The sequence below is a fragment of the Panicum virgatum genome, chromosome 5N (assembly GCF_016808335.1).
Source record: "Panicum virgatum strain AP13 chromosome 5N, P.virgatum_v5, whole genome shotgun sequence".
Classification (NCBI taxonomy): Eukaryota; Viridiplantae; Streptophyta; class Magnoliopsida; order Poales; family Poaceae; genus Panicum; species Panicum virgatum.
The window spans coordinates 59,246,185-59,269,883 of NC_053149.1; the positions used below are offsets into that span (position 1 = coordinate 59,246,185).

Sequence of the window (23,699 nt, forward strand, 5' to 3'; positions counted from 1 at the left end):
GGCCACGGGGGAGGGGATGCGGGGGGTGCCCGCCGGGCTGCGCCGGCGGCGGGAGCGGGTGCCGCTGTCGGTGCAGGTGACCGTGAAGAAGTTCACCGAGAGTACCGCCGTGCCCGCGCCGATGCTGGTGTCGCGATGCTGGATGGGCAGCCCGTGTGGCCGCCGTCGCTCTGCCCGCGCTTTTCTGTTGTGTGTCGATGCCGAGCATGTTTTAGATGGCTGGAATGTTGGTCCCACAATCGTTACTCCCTCCATTAGGTGAGCACTCCACTATTTTGTTCGCGAAACTATGTTCCGGTAGACGGTAGTTGTCGGAAAAAAAAAACAATGTTCCTAAGTTGTTCGGCATATCCACATGTGTAATATTTTTGGGATTTCAGAAGTCGTTTCGGTTGACATGTCTCATTTGGGCAGACTGAACGTTCACATGATAATGAACAAAATCATATGATATTTCGTGGCTCACGCAAGTGTACTTTCCCGTGATGGTATGGTGTTACTTTTAGAAAACGGTGTAATCAACTGATTCTAGGAGAAATTAGCCAGCCTAACTGCCTAAATCGAGGTAGACCTTGACACATTAACGATGCTGCTGCGAGCCTGCGAGGCTTAGCACCGAAGCAAATCACACAATTAAGTCAATTCTTCCCAGGCAAGTGGCTTGCACTTATTTAGACTGGCACATGTTACACAAGCAGAGGCATGGACGGTAGGTGTTAGCGGCTAATGACGTAGTATAGCATTACCTTGACTACGAAGCTCCTTTCATCCCAAGTCTTTAGCACTTCATAACATTGTTTACGTACAGTTTCAGATGACCATTGTTTAGATACGGCCCCTTGCGCTTAGACTCTTCGTGGGATTGTGCGAAGGCTCTAGGCCTCTAGCTCTATTTAAGCCGTGTGCAAGCGCAAGTGCAACCTCACTGATACTGCGTGGCGTTTGCAATTTCTAGCCACCCGGTCCACCACGTCTGCAGTCTCTGACTATCCGGGCCCATTATTGACTTAAAATCGGCCCACCGCACACCCTCCTTCCACTCGTCCTGCTAACTCAAACGACGTGCCTCTTCACTAGTCAGTCCCTCCCTCCCCAACCCCTCCCTCCCGACGTGGGATTGTGCGAAGGCTCTAGGCCTCTAGCTCTATTTAAGCCGTGTGCAAGCGCAAGTGCAACCTCACTGATACTGCGTGGCGTTTGCAATTTCTACCATCGACTCACATCTCTGAAACTAACGGCCCACCAAACTACGCACCAGCATAGCCACCTTCTCTCTCACTGACAAACCGCCCCACCATTCCCTAACAAGGCTCCCAGCACCCGGTCCACCACGTCTGCAGTCTCTGACTATCCGGGCCCATGATTGACTTAAAATCGGCCCCACCGCACACCCTCCTTCCAGCTCGTCCTGCTAACTCAAACGACGTGCCTCTTCACTAGTCAGTCCCTCCCTCCCCAACCCCTCCCTCCCGAGTCCCGATCCCCTCCTGGATCTCGCCGCGCCCTCGAAGGCAAGCGCCGTCGCGATGCCTGCGGCGGCCGTCCAAGGCGGCGGCGGCGGCGGCGGCGGCGCGGCCGACGCCGAGGAGCTGTTCCGCACCAAGCGCATACCGGAGATCCGCGCGGCGGAGGGCGCCACCCGCCGCGAGATCTCCGCCAAGGAGGAGGAGCTCCGGCAGCTCGTCGGCCGCAGCTACCGCGACCTGCTCGACTCCGCGGACTCCATCCTCCTCATCAAGCAGTCCTCCGACTCCATCTCCGACAACCTCTCCCGTATCTCCGGCTCCCTCTCGTCGCTCTCGCCGCCGCCCGAGCCCTCCCCGGCCGCGAGCGCCGCCTCGCCGTCCCCGTCCGCTGGCGGGCGCGCGAGGCTCTACGCGCTTGCCGCGCGCGCCAAGTACCTGGTCGACACGCCCGAGCACATCTGGGGCCGGCTCGACGAGGGCCTCCTCCTGGAGGCGGCGGGGCGGTACCTGCGGGCTCAGGTCGTGCACGGGCGGCTCTCCCGCGACGCCACGGCCGCCGCGCGGTTCCCGCTCCTCACGCACCAGGCGCAGCTCGTGGAGGCGTTCCGGCCGCAGATCGCCCAGCGCGCGCGCGAGCGCCTCGCCGACCGCCGCCTCCCCGTAGCGGCCCACGCTGACGCGCTCGCGGCCGTGGCTGCGATCGACGCGCCGTCGCTCGCCCCGCCCCAGGCGCTCCTTCTCTTCCTTACCTCGCGCCGCGCGTGGATCACCCAAGCCCTAACGGGGCTCGCCTCGGATCTGTCATCGTACACCTCCGTGCTGTGCGATGTCGCGAGGATCGTGCGTATCACGCTTGGCCACGTTGGGCAGTTGTTTTTGCCTGCGCTCAGTGATATGCCGCTGTTCTTCAAGACTGTGCTCGAGAAGACGCCACCTGAGCAGCTATTCGGCGGCCTCCCAGACCCTGATGAGGAAGCACGGCTGTGGAAGGAGCACATGAACCAGCTTGAAGCTACAATGGTGCTGCTTGAGCCAGATGCTGTAGCACAGGCCTGTACAGATTGGCTCAAGGAATGTTGTGCTGAAACTTTTGGTGTCATTGCTGGGGGCCAAAAGTTGGTTGATGCCATTGAGAGTGGGGAGCTACTTGGATCAGTGCAAAGGCTTGTGCGTGATGCGCTAGATGGGAGGGATGGGTTGGAGGGGAGTTTGGAACAGTGGCTGAAGAGCGTCTTTGGGTCAGAAATTGAATCGCCATGGGATCAGATCCGTGGATTGATTTTGAAGGACAGCAAGGATATTTTTGAGGATTGGATGGAGGAAGCATTTGTGCGGCGGATGAAGGATATTTTGCATTCAGAGCTTGATAGTTTGGGTGCAAGTGTTAATGTGAAGGAATCAATTGATTCTATTGGTGCCAATTTTGATCCAAAGGATGTTGGAGATTTCCTTGCATACCTGCAGAAGTCGTCAAAGGGCGGTGGTTTCTGGTTCTCAGAGTCTAAGATCAAGAAAGGAGGAGTTTTGGCACACTTGAAACCAATTGCTGATGAGAATGATTTCCATAGCTGCCTAACCTCATATTTTGGGCCAGAAGTTAGTCGGATCAGGAATGCAATTGACAGCAAATGCAAGAGTATTCTGGATGATCTGTTAAGCTTTGTGGAGTCACATAATGCAGCCCCAAGACTAAAGGAATTAGTGCCATACCTCCAGGAGAAATGCTATAGGACCATCTCGGGAGTACTGAAAGAATTAGAAGCTGAGCTTAGAAAGCTCTCTGCTTTGTTGGGGACCAAAAAGGAGGATAATGACATACCTGCAGCATCTGTTATAGCGGAGAGGGCTCTATTCATTGGTCGTCTGTTGTTTGCGCTGAGATACCACTCAAGCCATGTACCCCTGATATTAGGCTCTCCAAGGGAGTGGGTGAAGGAGGCTGGTGGTGCAGCATTCGCCAGGTTGTCATCACCTACTCCAAGACACTCTAGGGCATCTTTTGATTCTTCAATGTCTTTTACCCCCAGAAGACGCACATTTGACAGCCCTAGGAGTCCTGGAATGCAAATATCGGATAGCCCCAGGAAACAAACTATTGCTGCCGCTGTATCTTTATTTGGTGCTGATGATAGATCCAACCCTAGACTCGATGAACTTTACAAGACCCTGCAGTCGCTTTGCATCATGGCTCATAGTGTATGGATATCTTGGGTGTCCACTGAATTATCTCATATTCTTTCATATGATCTCAATAAAGATGATTCACTATCCTCTTCAACTCCTTTGAGGGTATGTCTTCGAACCCACTTGCTTGTCATTGTGATCATTGTTAGTGTATAGTACAGTGTAGCATTGAATTGTGTAACTGCATTTTATTTGTATTATCAACTGAGAAACAGGGAGGGGTTGAGATTATAGTTACATTAACATATGCTAATAAGGACATCTAGTGTAGCTTATTGGACATCTCTGAACAGATAGAAGGCAATATCTCTTTGTACTGTACCTAGAAATACTAGGGAAATTAAGGAAAATAGCAGGTAGGTCTAGTTTATGAGGTTTGGTCTTAACTGACGAAGGGCAGCAACTTTGGGAGTAAGTCTCATGAGATGTCCAAGAATGATTTTTTTTTAAAGAATGAATTTTAAAAGTGCAGAGTTTGATGGCTGATCTAGAAAAATATGTACCACTATTTTGAATGATAGATCATTCGGCGCTAGGTGTTACCATCGTGTATATTGCTTAATTGCTACCTGGCCTGCCTAGTTGCCTTCTTAGGGGCTATCAGGTGCTTAGCATCACTGGTATGCACTTGCCTATGTCAATGACTAAATTTTACTATTTTAGCCAGAGTTTTCATCATCAACCTCAAACTATTTAGTGGCCAAACTAATGATCTCATGCTTTTGTTGGGCATTGAATTCTAGTTGTTTTAATTCTGGTTTCGTTGCCTTGTCAGGGTTGGGAAGTCACAATCATCAAACAAGAGGAAACAGCGGAGGGCTCCTTGGAGATGAAAATAGCTCTTCCATCAATGCCTTCATTGTATATCATTTCCTTTCTTTATCAAGCATGTTTGGAGATTCATAAAGTTGGAGGGCACATCCTGGACAGAATTATCTTGCATAATTTTGCATGGGAGCTACTACAGAAGGTATGTCCCCCGTTACGAGTTCACAAACAGTTATGATGCATTGGACAAAAACTGGAGGATTTTTATCAAACATTTAGTCAAGAAACCAAGAGTTAACTCTTTGAGTTAGATGTAACTATAAGCTGTTTCTTCTCGGATCTGCATAAACAACAAAATAGCTTCTTCATTGTTCTAGTTTGTTACAGTTTTCGGAACTTTACTTGCAGGCTCTTTGTCTGCATATGCTGTATTATAGATATTTCACACCAGAATGATAAATCTACAACAACAGTGGCACATCTTAAGAAACAAATTCTTTGGCTTGTTCCACTATTAGCGCTTGGAAAGTCTAATTCATATTCTTCCAGTATTGGAATAAATTATTAGTCAAACTATTGCAACTTAAGAAAGATTTCTTGTTCTTTATAATTTTTTTTTCTCGAATATGCAGGAGAGCTGCATATCACTGCATTAAGAAAGAAGTAGAAAGGCTAAAGTAGCCGTACAAAAACACACACCCTGGGTTCAAAAAACAAACGCACCTGTAACAAACATGAGTCGACCACAACTACCACCACACACTGCTAACCTTGTTCTTTATAAATAGTAATGTATCATTGATTTAGGTGGCCATTTTTTCAACAAAGTACAAACTGGAAAGTACAAACTGGAACTAGTGCATTCATCTAGACAATAGGCATTACTGCTTGAGTACTTCAGCGTAAAAAATGTTCCAAGTATATTTGATTTTTAGATGGCCTAGTTGCTGCATGTGTTCATAGAAGTATTTGTCTCAAACAGTGCTGATGATGATTCCATATGAACCTGGCAGTATAGGTCTTTCGAGCAATATGATCTAACTTTGAGCCTGGCAGTATAGGTCTTTCGAGCAATATGATCTAACTTTTATTTAAATGTATGCAGGTCATTAATATTTATGAAACATTCCTTGTATCTATTGAATCGGGGAATTCTCGAGTTTCTGAGAAAGGAGTTCTGCAAATACTGCTAGACCTGCGTTTCATTGGTGATGTCCTATCAGGAGGCAAAAGTTCTTCCAGCAACACTACTGAAACACAGACAAAACAGGATTCTTTACCAAGCACCATCACCAAGTCTTCCTTCAGGAGAAAACAGTCACAATCACATGCAGACCCAGCTGCCATAGAGCCGATAAACAAGTTAATCAGTAAGCTCTCGCATAGATTGGATCCAATAGACTGGGCCACGTAAGAACTCTTCCGATTTAAATTGTTATGCCTGTCAAGTCATTAAAATACGTGAAGAATAAACTAAAGACTCCTGTATTACAACTGAAACAATATTCAGGTATGAACCTTACCTCTGGGAGAACGAGAAGCAATCTTACAAGCGTTATGTTGTTCTTTTTGGTTTTTTGGTCCAATTGAATCACTTGTACACTGGTACTGTACAAAAGTTACCAACAAAGTCAAATACAGATTCAAATATCATGAGGTGCTCTCAGGTTCCAAGATTCAAGTACCTACCGATCAGGTAAGTAATCAGTGTGATGCATAAATAACTAAATACAGATTTATGTTGTTGCCAAGTGCATGTTTCTGTAGGCAAGTTTGAACTCAAGAGTTCTAGTTTCACGATCAGGCAACTTATCAGCTGTGTACCCACCTGTGCAATCAGCAGAAATAGCTATGATATATGATAACAAGAAAAGTGTGCACAACACTATTTGTTGATAAGATATTCATGGATGTGTAATAAAACCTGATGTATTTTTATGCCATTATTCTGGAGCATGTAATTGGCAGTGATCTTGAGAGCAGTGGTTTATCTGCTAAATGTGAAGAGCTTACGTTATTAGGCATATTCAGTGTTCCATCCTCAGTGTCATTACAGCTAACAAATTTTGGATGCAACTTTACAGTCTGTTCTAGTCTATTGTACGTGGAAATGACAAAGTTGAAAGTAAAATTATGTAGGTTATATGTATTTTCGAAATGCACTCGTTCTGCATTTAGAAGACTTGTGTAAAGCACCCCCCCCCCCCCCCCCGGGGTTTAGGAATCCATGTTAGGAGTTCTTTGTAAGGGCCATTTTTGGGTGACTTGTGAAGAAGAATATATTAGCTAGTTTGTTGTTGATTCTAATCAGTTCGTATTTGTCTTTTTGCCTGCAGTGCCCCAGCTATATCATCAAGACCACACAAATCATCACTACAGTCACCATCTGGTGACAATGCCTCGAAAGGTCCTTGGAAATCATATTCAAATGGTGATAGATCTACCACACCAGAATTTGATGATAATGCTAGTCTTGGTGCTGCTCCATTGCTTAAATCATTTGTTACTCAGGTAGTAACTGGCCACAAGTTTATTTATTTTTATCTTCAATTCATAAGCTAAACGAACAAACAATCATTAAATTTGCCCATCAATATTTATTCTGCCTGGTTGAGGAAGTTTTGGTTATTATGATAGGAAATGCTTAGGAAATTATCACTAGGACATAACCTTTTCGTTTGGAAACATGAATGAATTGAGCACTAACTGGTCTAAACCTTGTGATTATCACTAGGACATAACATTTTCGTTTGGAAGCCAACAGGGTCTTGTCTGTGCTTTTGATTTTTCTGTAATCCTTGAGCTTTGGAAAGGGGAAGTAATATTTCCTTTTCTTTTACTAATGAAATTCAGTTCTGGTGTCCTGTCAACTCCATTCACGAACCTTATTTACACAGCCTAAAATCTGACATGTTTCTTTTAACTGATATATTCACCCATGTCATGCTGTTCATCAGGTCGGGAGCAAATTTGGGGAGAACACATCCAGATGGGGGTCCATGCTCTCTGATGGCCAGGTCGGTAAGCTAAGTGACATTCTTCCGGGACCAGCAGCTGGGTTTTTCTCTTCTTTCACATCGGGAGTTCGATATGATTCATAGTCATGGTACCATGAGCCTTGATCTTCAACCTATACTTCGTATACGTTAAATGGAAATCCACACCTGTCATCGAGAGATTGTCACCACTGTTGGCAGGTGTATTCTGCCATTGGAAATCTGTTGGTTACAGAATGACACCACATAGTTGGCACAGTATTGCTAGCTTTATCCTTGTTGCGCCTCTTCAGATGCTTTGTTGTGGCTGGGCAGTTTCATGGAGAAGCTCAAGAAAAACATGATACCAAGAAGACACAGATTTCAGGAGTGGTTAAGGAAATCAAATGCGATTTCAGTGTGTTTTCCTGCTTGCGATTTGACACAGTACATAGGACAAAGCAAGTGCTGATATTGGATGCCATTTTTGCGGACTCGGGCCATCTTGTGGATACTGACACATGAAGTCGTGAGAAGAATTTTGGGCGTCCATTCTTTCTTTCTTTCTTTTGCTCTTTGTCTCGATGAGTCAGGAGGAATTTTTTTGGGAACAGTGCTGAAACTGCAAGGTTTGTGGTTTTCCATGTAGGCAAAGTTGCTGATGTGTACAATGGAAAATATAGCAATAAAGTCTGTATTGTCCCCTTTGAATCTGCACTCATTTCTCTGAAAAGGAAAAAAAAAGCTGTTGCAGAAGCCTTTCGTTGCAGAATTTGTACATGGCTAATTAGGGGTTCAGAAACCAACGCAAAGCAAGCATCCAATGGCTCCAAGATTGGACCGCGGAAGAGAGGTTGGCAGTGGCAGGCGTAAGGGTGCGTGTGGATGAGATGTTATCTCAGCAAGTCGTTGCGCCGCGCTTGTGGATGAGATGTTATCTCAGCCGCGTGATGGATGGCGGCCGTTGCCATGGATCGGAAGGTTTACGGGTGGAAAGGCGCCGCCCTTGCCCTGCTGATGCGTACGCGAGTGATGGTCCGTGGACTGTGGCGTGCGCAGATGGCGAACCGCGAACGACACCCCCCGGGCCCCCCTCAGCCCGTTCGAAAGAGAGGGGAAGTAACGGCATGGCAATATGGCAATGATTTGATGGACAGAGAGTGTGTGTGTGGGGGTGTGTGTGTGTGTGGGGGGGGGGGGGGGGGGGTATCCAATGACGCACGTCTCCAACATGATCGGATGCTCCTCCTGTGATGTTCATGTTTTACCCGTTTATTAGTAACCGTCCGTTGGTGAGGCTCATACTGGGTTGCCTTGTTTTGTTTCCTATCCAATCCTAGGAAGTAAACGCCGTGCGCGCACACACATAGTGAAGTCCAACTCCCGGTTTCTAGAAGTGAGCCGGCCGCCCAAGCTTCTAAAGATTCGAGAAGATACACCATGCTTTACGCATGCTGATTCTACGTCGTCGTTGTTAGTTACAAAGATTCTAGAGTTCTACACTGGATCGACATCTAGGCATATAAGATCGAGTACGGGTATAACTTCTAGTAGATAAACATGGGTTTCATCCTAGTTCTAGTATAACAGAGAGAGAGGAAGGTATGGAGATGAAGGTGCAAACCATCCGTGGAAGGGGGCGCAGAGGAGCTCGACCCCGCGGGTGCCATGGCGTCGATGGAGTCGAGGATGGAGGCGAGGAAGTCCGGGTTGGCGAGACGTGGATCCGGCGGCGACGATGGGCGGCGAGGGTACCGGTACCCTTCGGGCCGGTACCGACACTGCCCGGGAACGGCGGCGTCGGTGGGGAACGTCGTGGCGGCGCTGGGGTGCTTCCCGTCGGCCTTGCGCTCCCTTAGATCGGTAGGGTTTGTGGGAGAGGGGTTTGGCAGCGGTCAACTTTGGGCGTCCGTGCCCCGGCCCCCCTCCTATTCTATATAGCGCAGGCGACGGGGGCCCACCAGCCATAATGACTGGGCGCCCCCGATCAGGGCGCGATCAAAGGGGATTTGGCCGGATCTTTGGATCGGGCCTGGAGATCATATCCAACATTCTCCCCCTTGATATCTCATTTTCTTATTCTTGTTCTTTATCTGAGTTTGGTTCATCCCATCGCAGATCAGTGTATAGGGCGTGCCTCGTCATGACAGTTATTACTGTCAGATTAACAGCCACAATCACTTTTCTGGTCTGAAACAGAGTCTCATTCTAGGGCCCTCTTTGTCCAGGAATCATAGGCTTTCCCTTAAACCCATGCCGGCTAAGTGTTCTCTGAACACATTGGGTGGTAGGCCTTTTGTAAGCGGATCCGCTAACATCTTGTTCGTTCTGATATGTTCTAGACAAATAGTTTGGTCCTGGACTTGCTCCTTAACAACATAAAACTTGATGTCGATGTGTTTGGCAGCACCACTCGACTTGTTGTTATGAGCATAGAATACTGCTGGCTCGTTGTCGCAGTATAATTTCAGTGGTTTTTCTATGCTGTCAACCACTTTCAATCCGGGTACGAATTTCTTTAGCCATGTGACCTGCCCCGAGGCCTCATAACATGCCACAAATTCTGCATACATCGTGGAGGATGCTGTAACTGTCTGTTTGGAGCTTTTCCACGATATTGCTCCTTTTGCAAGAGTGAAGATGTATCCAGATGTGGACTTTCTATCATCTGCATCTCCTGCAAAATCTGAATCTGAATACCCTTCTATTTTTAAAGTTTCTGATTTTCTATATGTTAGCATGAGGCCAGTTGTGCCCCTCACATAGCGCAAAGCTTTCTTTACCATTTTCCAGTGCTCTATGCCTGGATTACTCTGGTATCTGCCAAGTACCCCGGTAACAAAACTTAAGTCAGGGCGTGTGCACACTTGTGCATACTGTAAGCTTCCGACAGCTGAAGCATAATGCACTGCCTTCATTTGCTCGAGCTCATACTGGTTCTTGGGACACTGGTGTTTCCCGAAACTGTCGCCCTTGACTATTGGAGTAGGTGTGGACTTGCTCGCATGCATACCGTATTTCTTTAATATCTTTTCTAAGTATGCTTTCTGTGATAATCCTAAAACCCCTCTTCTTCTATCTCGGTGAATCTCAATTCCTAAGACGAACGAAGCTTCACCAAGATCTTTCATATCAAATTTCGAGGACAAGAATTTCTTTGTCTCCAGTAGTAGATTAACATTACTGCTAGCTAGCAGAATGTCATCCACATACAAGATGAGGAAAATAAATTTTCCGTTCTTGAACTTCGCATAAATACAATTGTCCTCTTCATTTTCTTTAAATCCAAACTTTCTAATTATTTCATCAAATTTCAAGTACCACTGCCTCGAGGCTTGCTTCAAGCCATAAATCGATTTTCTCAAGCGACATCCTAAATTTTCTTTCCCTTCCATGACAAAACCTTTGGGTTGTGCCATGTAGACATCTTCATACAAATCCCCATTTAGAAATGCCGTCTTCACATCTATCTGATGCAATTCTAAATCATAATGTGCCACTAAGGCCATTATTATTCTGAAAGAGTCTTTACATGAGACCAGAGAGAATGTCTCATTGTAATCTATTCCTTCTCTTTGCGTGAAGCCTTTTGCCACGAGCCGCGCTTTATATCTTTCTATGTTCCCTTTGGAGTCACATTTCGTTTTGTAGACCCACTTGCAGCCTACTGTTTTGGCTCCTTTGGGAATTTCTTCTAAGTCCCAAACTTTATTGGTGTTCATGGATCTCATTTCATCTTCCATGGCTGCAAACCATTTGGATGAATTGGCGCTTTTCATGGCTTCTTCAAAAGAGGTGGGATCACCCTCATTCTGTATTTCTTCACTATGATAGACTTCATAGTCTTTAGAAATAGCTGGTTTTCTAGTTCTTTGTGACCTTCTCGGGGCCACTGCGACTGGTATTTCTTGCACAGGAGGCTGTTGTTGCTCCCCCTCATCCATGGCAACAGGTTCTACTTGGTCCTGAGGAACATGGTCCTCATTTCCATTTAATGCCAAGCTAGAAGAACCAACAACAGGTGGTGGCACCGCAGTTTCTTGCACTGCAACATCAGGTAGACTGACAGCAGGTGTTGGCACTGCAGTTTCCTGCTCTATCGGTGCCACAACCACAGGTAACGAGAAATAAGGCTCTTGAATCATTGGAGTGGGAACGTATACCCGCTTCTCCTCAAGGTCGATTTTTCTGGCTACTATGCTCCCCCTAATCATCTGATCTTCTAAGAAGGCAGCGTGTCTTGTTTCTACAAACTTCGTGTGTCTGTCGGGACAATAAAAACGATATCCCTTAGACTTTTCTGGATAGCCAATAAAATGGCAACTGACTGTCTTGGGATCTAGCTTCCCAATGTTTGGATTAAACACTTTGGCCTCAGCTGGACAGCCCCATACGCGAAAATGATTAAGCGAGGGTTCTCTTCCTGTCCATAGTTCATAGGGTGTTTTCGGCACCGATTTACTTGGCACCCGATTAAGAATGTAAATGGCGGTTTTTAATGCCTCCATCCACAAATTAATCGGTAACGTGGAGTAGCTCATCATACTTCTGACCATATCCATCAGGGTACGGTTTCTTCTTTCTGCTACTCCGTTCTGCTGAGGCTCGCCCGGTGTAGAATACTGGGCAACTATGCCATTTTTCATAAGGAACCTTGCAAAAGGTCCTGGAACTTGGACATAGGGGGTGTGTCGACCGTAGTACTCTCCCCCACGGTCGGATCTGACTATTTTAATCTTTAAATCATGTTGGTTTTCTACTTCTGCTTTGAATATCTTGAATTTATCCAATGCTTCTGATCGTTCTTTAATTGGATAAATGTAGCCATAACGCGAGTAATCGTCTGTAAATGTTATGAAAGAAACATAACCATCTACAGTAGTGACAGGGAATGGTCCACATATATCTGTGTGAATTATTTCTAGAATTCCCGCACTTCGTTTGACACCTTTCTTTATGTTCTTAACGAATTTTCCTTTAATGCAATCAATACATTGTTCTAAATCTGAAAATTCTAACGGTGGAAGAATTGATGCTGTCACTAAGCGCTCTATTCTCCCCCTCGAAATATGGCCTAAACGACAGTGCCATAATTTCGACGAAATTGCATTAATTCGTTTGCGTTTCTTAGTAACATTCTCATATGAGGAGGCATTTTTATTCTCAGAACATACTGCATTCACATTCTCAGATAATGAAAGCAAATATAATTTGTCTTGTCGGAAGGCAAGACCAACACATTCTGAATTAACTTGTATCTTACACTTGCCATCACCAAAATGACAAGCAATAGCGTCATCATCTAATTTAGACACACTTATTAAGTTTCGTTGCAAAGACGGTACATAAAGAACATCTCTCAAACAAAGTACAAAGCCACTATGTAATTCTAAATGAAATTCTGCAATGGCTTCGACTTCAGCTTCTACACCGTTTGCAACTTTAATTCTTCTTGCGCCTCTTGGCAGGGTCCTCCTCATACTTGATCCCTGTAAAGAATTAGCAACATGAGTAGTTGCACCAGAATCAATCCACCAAGTGAATTTGTCATAACTTAAATACAGGGATTCATCTACAAAAGTAATGGTGTCCTCACCCTTTCTTAACAACTCTTTCAGGAATTCTGGGCAGTCCCTCTTGTAGTGACCTCTCTTTTTGCACTTCAGGCACTGGTCTTATTCAACTGGAAAATTTTCCCAGTCTTTCTGAGGAGGTGGTCTGGAAGGACCACTCTCATGCTGATTCTTGCCTGGTGGGAAAGGTCTCTTGTTATGCTGGAAGTTCTTATTCTGAAAATTCTTTTTCTTGTATTGAACTTGAAAAGCAAGCTCACCACTATTGGAGTTCTTAAGGCGATCTTCTTCTTGAACACACATGCCAATCAGCTTGTCAATACCCCAATCTTCTGGAAAAGCGTTATAGTTGACATGAAATGCCTCAAACGCCTTTGGTAGGGACTTGAAGACCAGCTGAACAATAAACTTTTCTGGCAAAGACATGTCCATTGTCTTAAGCTTGTTGGCCATGTGACTCATTTCTAAGATATGTTCTCTGATGCCACCGCCAGTGTATTTCTTAGTGATAAGCTGCTCAGCAAGAATGGCAGCATAAGCCTTGGAAGAACCAGTAAACTGACTCTTCACCTTTGCTAAATATTCTGAAGCGGTGTCACAATCTGGGATCGCCATCTTGATGGCATCTGAAGTGGAACCCTTCATGACCATAAGACACTTGCGGTTGGAATCATTCCAACGTGTCTTTTCAGCATCATATCTGGTCATAGCAGAGTCATAATTCTTCTCTCGGATAGCCCAAGCAGCAGCTTCTTCATTCTGTGCCCTTACGGGCTTTTCTGGTTCTTGTGGAGCTGGCGTTGTGATGGCCAAATCTATATTGGCCATCGCCAGAGCTATCTCCAATTTCTAGTACCATTTCCCATAGTTGTTGCCATCCAATTCAGGAATGGCATTCACATAAGTCATAGCATTGGAGCCTGAAATTTGAATTCAAAATTTGTGAGGACAACAATAAATGCATGTATCAATTTAACGTTGGTCAAAATTAAAACATGCAATAATCTGTACATTAAATCTAAATCACCGTTGGGCAGAGAAAGATATAATGTATACAAAAAATTCTGAACAAAATTATAATATTGCAATATCAACTTTGGTCAGAAATTACAACATTATAATATTCTGAAAATTCTGAGAAATAAATTCTATAAGCCTCTATATCAATTATCTCGTTGGTTCAAATTAACATAGAGACAAAATAAATTCTTTGCAGCGGAAACATGTGAAATTCTAAATATTCAGAAGCATAATTCTTGTAAATTTCTGCTCTAAAAATAATACACGTTGGCGCATTTATTTACAGAGATCAAATTCTAAGCAAATTCATTCAAATTCATATTCAAAATGCTTCTGAAATAAAAGAAAAAGCGAATTCTGGTACTATTCATGCGGCCCGAGACGGAAAAACGGCCCACGGCCCGTTTCCGCGCGGCCGCTTCCCCGCGCCTGGGCCCGCGGCCCAGCAGCCGACGGCCGGGCCGCCGAAACGGCCCGCGCGGTGAGCCCTCTTGGGCTGCTTCTGGCCTGCTTCGGCCGGCGGCCGCGCCCTGACCGTCGGATCGAATCCGACGGCTGGGAAACGCCCTCTGCTGAACAAAAACGCGGCCGGCCGGATCTCCCGGAAACCCTAGCGCCATTCTGTTTCTCCCTCCCCGTTTGTCACGCCCGAGCGAGCGAGCGGCGGACATGGCGGCCCGGGGAAGTCGGCAGCGCGGCGGCGCCCCCGACGGTCCCCTCGCCGGCGCGCGCGCTCAACCGAGTGGGAGCGCGCCGCCGTCGAGCGGACTGGTGGTGGTGCCCGGGCTGTGTGCCGGTTCGGCATGGCGGACGCGGCCCCGCGCACGGATGCGCGACGGCGAGCGGCGGCAGCCGGTTCTGCGCCTCACGCCGGCGAGCCGACGGCGGCCGAGGAGGTAAGTCCCCTCCCCCCTTCGGGTCGGGTTCTTGATTCTGCAGGTAGGTTTTCTTAGGTCTAGGGTTTCTGGATTGGGGATCTCGGTCAATCCGAGATCAATTCGAGGTTCTTTCTTCGATTTGCATCGAAAACAATTCTTTCTCCTTCTAAACTCTATCCCAAAACCCGATCTATGCACTAGATCGGCGAGTGATACCATAGTTAGTTACAAAGATTCTAGAGTTCTACACTGGATCGACATCTAGGCATATAAGATCGAGTACGGGTATAACTTCTAGTAGATAAACATGGGTTTCATCCTAGTTCTAGTATAACAGAGAGAGAGGAAGGTATGGAGATGAAGGTGCAAACCATCCGTGGAAGGGGGCGCAGAGGAGCTCGACCCTGCGGGTGCCATGGCGTCGATGGAGTCGAGGATGGAGGCGAGGAAGTCTGGGTTGGCGAGACGTGGATCCGGCGGCGACGATGGGCGGCGAGGGTACCGGTACCCTTCGGGCCGGTACCGACACTGGCCGGGAACGGCGGCGTCGGTGGGGAACGTCGTGGCGGCGCTGGGGTGCTTCTCGTCGGCCTTGCGCTCCCTTAGATCGGTAGGGTTTGTGGGAGAGGGGTTTGGCAGCGGTCAACTTTGGGCGTCCGTGCCCCGGCCCCCCTCCTATTCTATATAGCGCAGGCGACGGGGGCCCACCAGCCATAATGACTGGGCGCCCCCGATCAGGGCGCGATCAAAGGGGATTTGGCCCGATCTTTGGATCGGGCCTGGAGATCATATCCAACAGTCGTATCAGACCAAGTCGATCGTACTGATATTATAATATAATACAATCTCGTATCTCGCTGAGCAAGGCCGGTTACAGAAGGTGCACGTCCCCGTCTCCGGCGAGCATTTCTTCTGGTCGATAATCGTGGCCAGTTCCCATCTCGAACGACCTTGGAGTCTTGGATGATTTGTCGGTGGTCCGGTACGGACCGTACGGTGTGGTGTAACCATGACTGACCACATTCACCGGTGCCCAGACGCCACACGCCAGACGTTGAATCGCTTGAGAGAGAGAGAGAGTGGTCGACTATTCTCCCGTGTCCGCGTCGTTGCCCATGCAAGGAAGATCGATATTCAGAGAGCAGCCGGCCAGGCCGCACCCGACGTCGGTCGCTCCGCATCCGGAATTTCCGAGAGCCAGCGCAGCGCCGACGACCTGTCTCCGCGGCGCCGCGCTGGACGATCCAGGGTCGCCGCAGGTGCGCCGTGATCTCACCGGCGGCGCGGGGTGTACGTGGTGCTGGAACAGAAATAAAAGAAGGTTTGTAGCCCGTTAGGGCATTTTATACCATATGAAAAAAAAATAAAAGAAGGTTCGGAGGTGGTCTGCGGCCGAAGCACCATGGACCGGCCGGGACAGAGGGCTTCTATTTGTCGGGCTTTGCGATTTAGTCGCGCTTTGCGATTTAGGAATGACCCATCGCAGAAGTTGCCGTCACGCGCTCCTATTTTCCCTCGCCTCCCTTAGCTCCAGCGCTGCCCCCGCGTCTGCTTTCGCCGCTACCCTCCACCTCTAACCACTCCCACCGCAGCGCCGTCCATCCACTGTTGTCGTCTTGTCCTCACTTCACCGCCGGCCACCGCCCACTGGAGATCCTCCTCTGCTCGGCCGACAACATTTCTGCGCCGCCTCGCCCTCCGCCGGTCGAACCGCCGCCACCCCCAGCAACCCAAACCCTAAAGCTCCGCCACCTCCCTCCATCGCCCGGCTACCGGTGACTTCACCGGCAGCCGCTCCGCCCACCTCCCTCCCCTTCTCGACCACCCCCTCCCCCTCCCCTAGCTCGCAAACCCCGACGCCTCCATCAACATCGCGAGTCGGAGGAGGAAGAAGCCCTCTGCGATGGATCGGCACGAAATCGCATATGCGATGAATAGATTTCTCGGGACAGAGCGATGTATGTTTGTTCTGTTATGATCCGAGGCTATGTTTGGTAGAGCTTCATCTGATTCTGATTCTCTTTGGGAGATGATTCTCTGAGAGAAGTTATTCTGTAGATAAAAATGATTCTCTTTGATTCTCTAGCATAAACTTCTAAAATTAAGATGGAGAATACTATTTTTAAGTTTCAGTCTCTTAGTTCATTTCATAAAATCAGCAGAGAATCATTTCTCTCTAAAAAACATTTATCGGAACTCCTACTGTATTTAGCAAAGAATCAGCTACGGGAGCTCTACCAAATCCACCCGGGGTTGAAGGCGCTTGTTCTCACTTCCCACCTTTGACCATCAGGCAGGTCTAGGCGCGCGCGCACTCTCTTGTTACGAATATTCCGCTTGTTACTACAAGCCGCACATCAGCCATTCAGCCAAAGTGTGCATACTTTTATATGTCTGGTCGACACGCGTCTAATTATCTGCAGTTTTGAACCGCTGTTCTGCTCCAGCGTTGGTTGAGGTGAGGGTAGGGGAGTGCCTGTTGTTGTCGATCGATTAAAACTCAAAAGCAGGGGAGCATGGGATCTTTACCAGGACCCAAAAGAAGCAGGCGGAGTGAAAGGTTGCAACTTGCAAGTTGACAGTACGCATAAATCACTAGGTAATAGCTAGGCGTAGGGAGTAGCTAGGGTCTAGGGATATTAACCAGTTGATCCTATGGGCTATTGAAGGTTAGTCGAGTGTTAGGGTTACGTCACTCGTATAACCTTTTCCCTAAGCTTCATCGAAGGTGTTCCGCACGGAATAAACTACTCTTGAGCTGTGGACTTACATTCAGTTACATGTTTCATGTGCATAAAAAAAGAAAAAAAAGAAATAATTACAGGTGCTTATGTTAGTTTCATGTAGGATAAAGTTCAGGCACGCCATCACCATCTAGTATTGAAAAAAAAACATCTATAGACATCCCCCAAACAGATGATATAAATTCATTGGGTCTGTCTCTAAAGCTGTTTAATGCTTTGCATATAGGTAGGATCAGCTTGTAAATAAATTTTTGTATACCATTGTGTGGCTAGTTGATAGAAATGTATGGAGCATAAATAAGAGCAACAGGATTACAATATTTTTGAGAAACATCAATAATAATTATATTATGCATAGTTCAAACAACTTTCTTGTCTAATTTCCTTTGTTTCCAGCGTTGCCATATGTGCTCATTGTTGGACAGTGGTCTATTCAAAGGGTTGTTGTAAATAGGTGCACCAGCATATGAAAGTTGTGTGGCTGATTTCTGAAGTAGCCCATGAATCCACCATATGGACATGGATATTGGCCCTGCACGAAACATAGATAGTATTTCTGTTTTCAGAAAAGAAATCATAAGCAAACATACAACTGGCAGGCCAAGAGCATGGGACATTTCAACACCTTAATTATTTGGCAAATATGTAATGAATTGGGGCCCGAGGTGCAGAGGTAAATTTGGTTCCAAGACTTGGTCCTAAAGGATAAATGCATATGCTGCCCCAATTCAGAGCAGTAACGCAGAGTTCAGCCCCTCCCATGTTGATTTTTTATTCAGTGTAAACATGACATGAATATGTTAAGTCAGAAGATTGCCCCAAAAATCAAAAGGTCTGATTTCTATAGCTGTAAAAAGTAATTCAATCATCAGGTGTAAAGGTGTACACAGCATTTATTTTTTTTAAAAGTACACAATGCACAATTGCACATGAAGTGCCAGATCGAACATGATTGCTTAAGGTAATCAGCTACCGTAAATGCAGTTTCAAATTTTCTGAACAGTCAATTCTGAACACCAAAACTTTGCTAACAAGGGCGCTTCCAATTGCAATGTAACAAAGTTGCAACAACTACATTTGAGCTTTTTCAGCCATCCTTCATGTATCTGTTATCTGAATGCAATTTTCGAGTCATTTAGTTTTTGCAGCACGCAAGGCTGCTAAGAAATGCTTTGTTACAAAGCTATCAGCATTAGCAGCAGAGTAAAAGAAAGCAACTGAATCGAAGTTTTAACTACGTAGCACAATACCATCATCAAACATGATCGAGCACACAATAGCAACTTACAATATTGTGGAGTAATAATAACAGAAAAAAGTGCACTGCGAGCTATGTGTTTTGAGTGATTACCATGATCCCGGAGAAGAGGGATCACTGCCGGCCGCATCAAACCAAGCTGGAGACGGTGAAGGAGGGAACAGAAATCTATCCATGGACATCTCAGGCGCACCAAATTGGAGACGAGGAGGGTGCGAGGTGCAGAATGATGAGCGGATTGAGGGAAGTGGTGACCGGATCCTCACGGGCTCACGGCAGCGTGCCAGCTCACGTGTGCGGCCTTGCGGTCGAGGCGCCGCGGCGGCGACGAGCTGCTGCTCGAGCTCGGCGATGGTGGTTCGCGCGCCCCGGCCGCTTCTTGGCTGCTTCGGCCTCCCGCTGCAGGCGGAGCCGCGCAGCGGCGCGCTAGCTCACACCTGCGGCCTTGCGGTTGGTGCGCCGCGGTAGCGACGAGCTGCTGCTCGAGCTCGGCGAGGCGGTGGTTCTCGGCGCGGCGGGAGCTGCACACGTGCAGCCGTCGTCAAGGTGGAGCCGCGCGCTGGGAGGAATCGGTGCCGCCAGCTCCGTTCACGAACTTCTCTGCGTGAGGTGCAGATGGATCTGGATTGGGGGAAGTCAGAGCCGGGAGATGGATATGGATTGGGGGGGGGGTGGAGATGGATTTGGCGCGAAAAACTCCCGCGCGCCCAATACTGCTCGATTGTGGCCATCGGCCGCTACCCGAGCGGGATCCAAGCGCATCGTCGTCTCTGGGAGACGAGGCCGTACAACGGGAGCTGCACCGTCTCCTCCGCCTTAGAGCACGGGACAGGGGCGTCGCCTCGCGAGACGACGGGGAGCTCGTCTCTCGACTGGGCTGGGGGACGGGAAAAAGACGGCCGTTGTACGTGCCCTTAGCGCCAAAGCTAATTGTTTAGTTTCAGGCTAACTGCAAGTGGTTAGGCATAAGAAAGTGATCGAGGAGAGATATACTGTTTTACGTTAACGGTTTAGTTTTTTTTTTTGGTGAACTGGTCGGTGGGTTAGATTTACTAATGTTTAGCCAGTAGTAACACACTTGAAGCTAGCTAGGGTTACCTTAGTCCTTAGCTGGAAGAGGTTTGATAGTTTCAAGCATCCTTTGTTCTAGAGTAAATATTCCATGCCCTCTTATGCTTAGTTTCTGCTAATGATGTCATTTGCGAATTGCGTGATCTTACCATCAGTTCTTTAGTTACAACTTACACATGCTACAGGGTAAACCCACCCGGTAAAGGCAGACTAAAACTTATGAAAGTAATATAGAGGAGCCAAAAAAGGAGGGAAATGCTTTTTTGTGCCGTACAGCTCAGTATACCACTTCCTCTCAGCAGAAAATGAAGAATAAACAAAGAAAGTCGAAAGCTCAACAACATACATAAAAATGTTTACAGGGTCTTAATTCAAGCGGGCAAGAACTAACGAATATATTTGAAGACCATCATACGACGAAAGTTTGTTTGAAGAAACAATGTTTGATTAGTGCGTGGAGATCAACAACTACAGAGCAAGCAACCAACGTTGCTGGCCACAACTGTCTTCCTTTGACTAGGACAACAATTGTTGAGCAATGATTTGTCTTCCTAATCTTGAGTTGACTTGCTTATCTTCTTTTTTTTTTGAGAAGAACTTGCTTATCTTCTCAATCAGTCTTCTCACGAGAATAACAACTGGATGCTCTACTGTCAGGTACAATTGCAATTGCTGCTGATTGAATTGGCCTTACCTGACTGGTTACATTCTGATTGACATATGTAGAAACCCTGAAAGCGTCAAAACTCAACCATTCGGCTGAGAAGAAGAAACCTTACCGTATAAAATTCCAAATGGGCCGGGCACGATTGGCGGCCCGAGGCCCGGCCCTAGGCACGGTCAATAGTGCTTAGTGCCGGCCCGGCCCGATGGCCTTTTAGTGCTTGGGCCGCCACCCCGGCCCATAGTGCCGGCCCGAGGCATGGCACGATAATGGCCGGCCCAATAACGGCCCGTGTCATTCGATAGCCCAGCAGCCCACCTTCCCTTCTCTCTTCTCCTCCCACATATAAAATTATCAAACCCTAATTTTTCCACCCCACCCCAGCCGCATCCGCCACTCCCTCTCCTCCAACCCGACGCCACCCGCGCTGGGCGCTGGCCGTCGCCGACCGCCAAGACCCCGGTCCAGCTCCTGCCCCCGCACCGGCCGCCGCCGACCCCGGCCCGCGCCCGCAAACTATCGCCTCCACCCCCGCCGCCGCCTCCGCCCGCCCCGGCCACCGACGCCGCATCCGCCCTGACCGCCGACGCCGCGTCCACCTCGGACGCAGCCGACCCGCCTGCCCCGGCCGCCTCCGCCCTGGCCTCCGCGCGCTTGATGGGCCGCAGCCGCCCAATGGGCTACCAGAGCCCGATGAGCCAGTCGGTCCGCTGTGCCGTCCTGGCACTATTAAAAGGCCTTAGTGCCGGGCCTGGGCCGCCATTTCAGCCCGATGGTAGGGCCGGGCGGCCCGTTTGGAATTCTATACCTTACCGTTTGAAATTGTGAATCAGTACATTGTTCAGCTGGACATGAGTGGCATAATTTTATAATTCAGTTTTTTTTCTCTTGCTCTGTCTGAGCCAGTACTTGATCATCATCAATTCATCATCGAGCTGGTTTTTTTTCTTCCAAACGAATCATCATCATCATAGAATTATAATACTGTAAAGAGAATCTCTGAAGGGAATGTGGCACGCTGTACTACACAATAAGCAACACGATATGCTTAAAAAGATTATTGGACCTTTCACGAGCAGTGAAAAGATTGGATCTTTTTGTCAACTCTTTATCAGTCCTAACCAACCCAGTACTAAACAAATGTACCAAAGGCAGTTTCTGAGGAGTATACTGTCCAGATTCTCGGAACTTGTGCTGGAAACAAAGAAGTACACGCTAGATCCACAGATTCCGTGTAGCACATTTGATTGCTTGACCTACTCATGTGACCAATCCATTGCAGCAGCGGCGGCGGCAACAGTAGTCTTCAGCTTGTGCCGCATGGTTTTGTTCCTTTCTCCGGTAAGTACGGCACGGGACACAAGAAACTGGAAGCTTTGGAGGAACCATTTGGCATCTTTTTCAGAACGGATTATCTATGAGTACGCTGCTAATCCCTTGTGCTTAACCGCAAAGCACCCTGCATTGGGACGCCAAAGTGTCAGCTGCAAATATACCCATGAGAACTCCACGGAAACCATATATTTATATATATAACATAGTCACCTGTTCGCTATGCTGGTGCTGGAGGCTACTGGTGGAGTGTTGTGAGAGAAAGATACTGCTGGCTGGCTGGTGGCTGGTGGCTGGAGGGTGCTGCTGGAGTGATGAGAGAAAAACACTGTTGGCTGGTGCTGGAGCAGACCAACAGAACAGGGTGATATGTTTCCTTCGAAGTTCTCACGGAGCGGGTGCGGAATTTCCATGTTCCAAGGGGGGAGCACGATCTCTCGCTATCACTGTCAGTCGTTCGTTCTTGGTCACCCATTTGCCATTCGGTGCAAGAAACACACATTTCCGGCAGGACCAGTGAAGAATGCGTGTGGCAGAGGCTGACGACGACGCGCCTTGCAAAGAGCAAGACCGTTGTTCCGGTGCTTCAGCCCGAACCAGCCAGGCAGCCAACGAACCGCCAGTTGCGTCCAGGACAGGGCGTCAGGGCAGCAGCTTCCCAGCAACGGCACAGGCAGGCAGGCACGCCATGCCAAGCCACCAACCTGGAAGAAGATTTCTATCTGTACCTGCCCCATCAAAGGAGAGGAGAGGAAGGAGGAGATAAGATGACCAACCCTTTGTTTAGTTCTCTTCAAAGTTCCAAAACTTTACAAGATTTTTCATCACATCGAATCTTTGAACGCATGCATGAAGTATTAAATGTAGCTAAATAAAATAACTAATTACACAGTTTGCCTATAATTTGCGAGACGAATCTTTTAAACCTAGTTAACCTATGATCGAATAATAATTACTAAATACAAACGAAAGTGCTACAATACTTTACAACTTTTTTTTTACCCATCTAAACAAGGGCCAAGTGTCAAGTAATCGTTTTGGGATCAAGGCTTGGGGGGTGTTTGGTTGCAGGCTGTAAAATTTTTGAAAAGACATCTTTCTATATTTAAAGTACTAAACATAGACTAATCACAAAAATAATTACAGAACTCGTCTGTAAATCGCGAGGCGAATCTAATGAGCCTAATTAATCTGTAATTAGAGGCTATTTACTGTAGCATTACTGTAGCAATTTATCATCTAATTACAGCCTAATTAGGTTCATTAGATTCGTCTCGCCATTTACAGACAGCAGTCGCAATGCGTTTTTTATTTCGTCTAGATTTAAGTCTCCATGCAGATGCCGGAAAATTTTTTGGAATTTTGATTTTGGGAACCAAACACGGCCTTGTTTCTAGAGACCCTCATCATTGGGTAGGAACATTCCCAGCTCGCTTTGGAAGTTTCTTCCCCAGCCATGCATTTTTTTTTTGTCTCCCTGTGTTTTTTTGGGACAACAATTCAACCTACAGGTGCTTTCACGCTAGCTTGTTAATCCTCTTGCTTCACTGTCTTGAGGACTGGAGTCGTAGAAAACTACAATTTTCTGTTGTCCTAGTGTGGATCAGTTGCCAGTCCATCACTGTTCCTTTCGTTTGAATCAGGGGATGTACCATCGCCATCGATAGCTGAAATTCATCGTTCAATTCTTCTGTACGCGCTTTCTATGATCACGCAATAGCTGAATATATTGAAAACTCTGAAAGTCTCCATCGATGGAGAAAAAG

General features: G+C 47.3%; 2 protein-coding genes across 2 annotated transcripts; one reads left to right on the forward strand and one right to left on the reverse strand.

Annotated features, from left to right (window-relative positions):
• The first annotated feature begins 1,419 nt into the window (after window positions 1-1,419).
• On the forward strand, window positions 1,420-8,110 carry LOC120671927 (conserved oligomeric Golgi complex subunit 1-like). Its single transcript, XM_039952189.1, has 6 exons — window positions 1,420-3,755; window positions 4,426-4,620; window positions 5,524-5,828; window positions 5,929-6,114; window positions 6,755-6,929; window positions 7,376-8,110. The coding sequence occupies exons 1-6, from the start codon at window positions 1,527-1,529 to the stop codon at window positions 7,517-7,519; spliced, it is 3,234 nt and encodes a 1,077-aa protein (XP_039808123.1). The 5' UTR covers window positions 1,420-1,526; the 3' UTR covers window positions 7,520-8,110.
• Window positions 8,111-12,585: 4,475 nt separating this feature from the next.
• LOC120672132 lies at window positions 12,586-14,186 on the reverse strand. The gene is made up of 2 exons (XM_039952431.1): window positions 12,990-14,186; window positions 12,586-12,882 (listed from the first exon to the last, which is right to left on the reverse strand). The coding sequence occupies exon 1, from the start codon at window positions 13,792-13,794 to the stop codon at window positions 13,069-13,071; it is 726 nt and encodes a 241-aa protein (XP_039808365.1). The 5' UTR covers window positions 13,795-14,186; the 3' UTR covers window positions 12,586-12,882; window positions 12,990-13,068.
• Window positions 14,187-23,699: the final 9,513 nt, after the last annotated feature.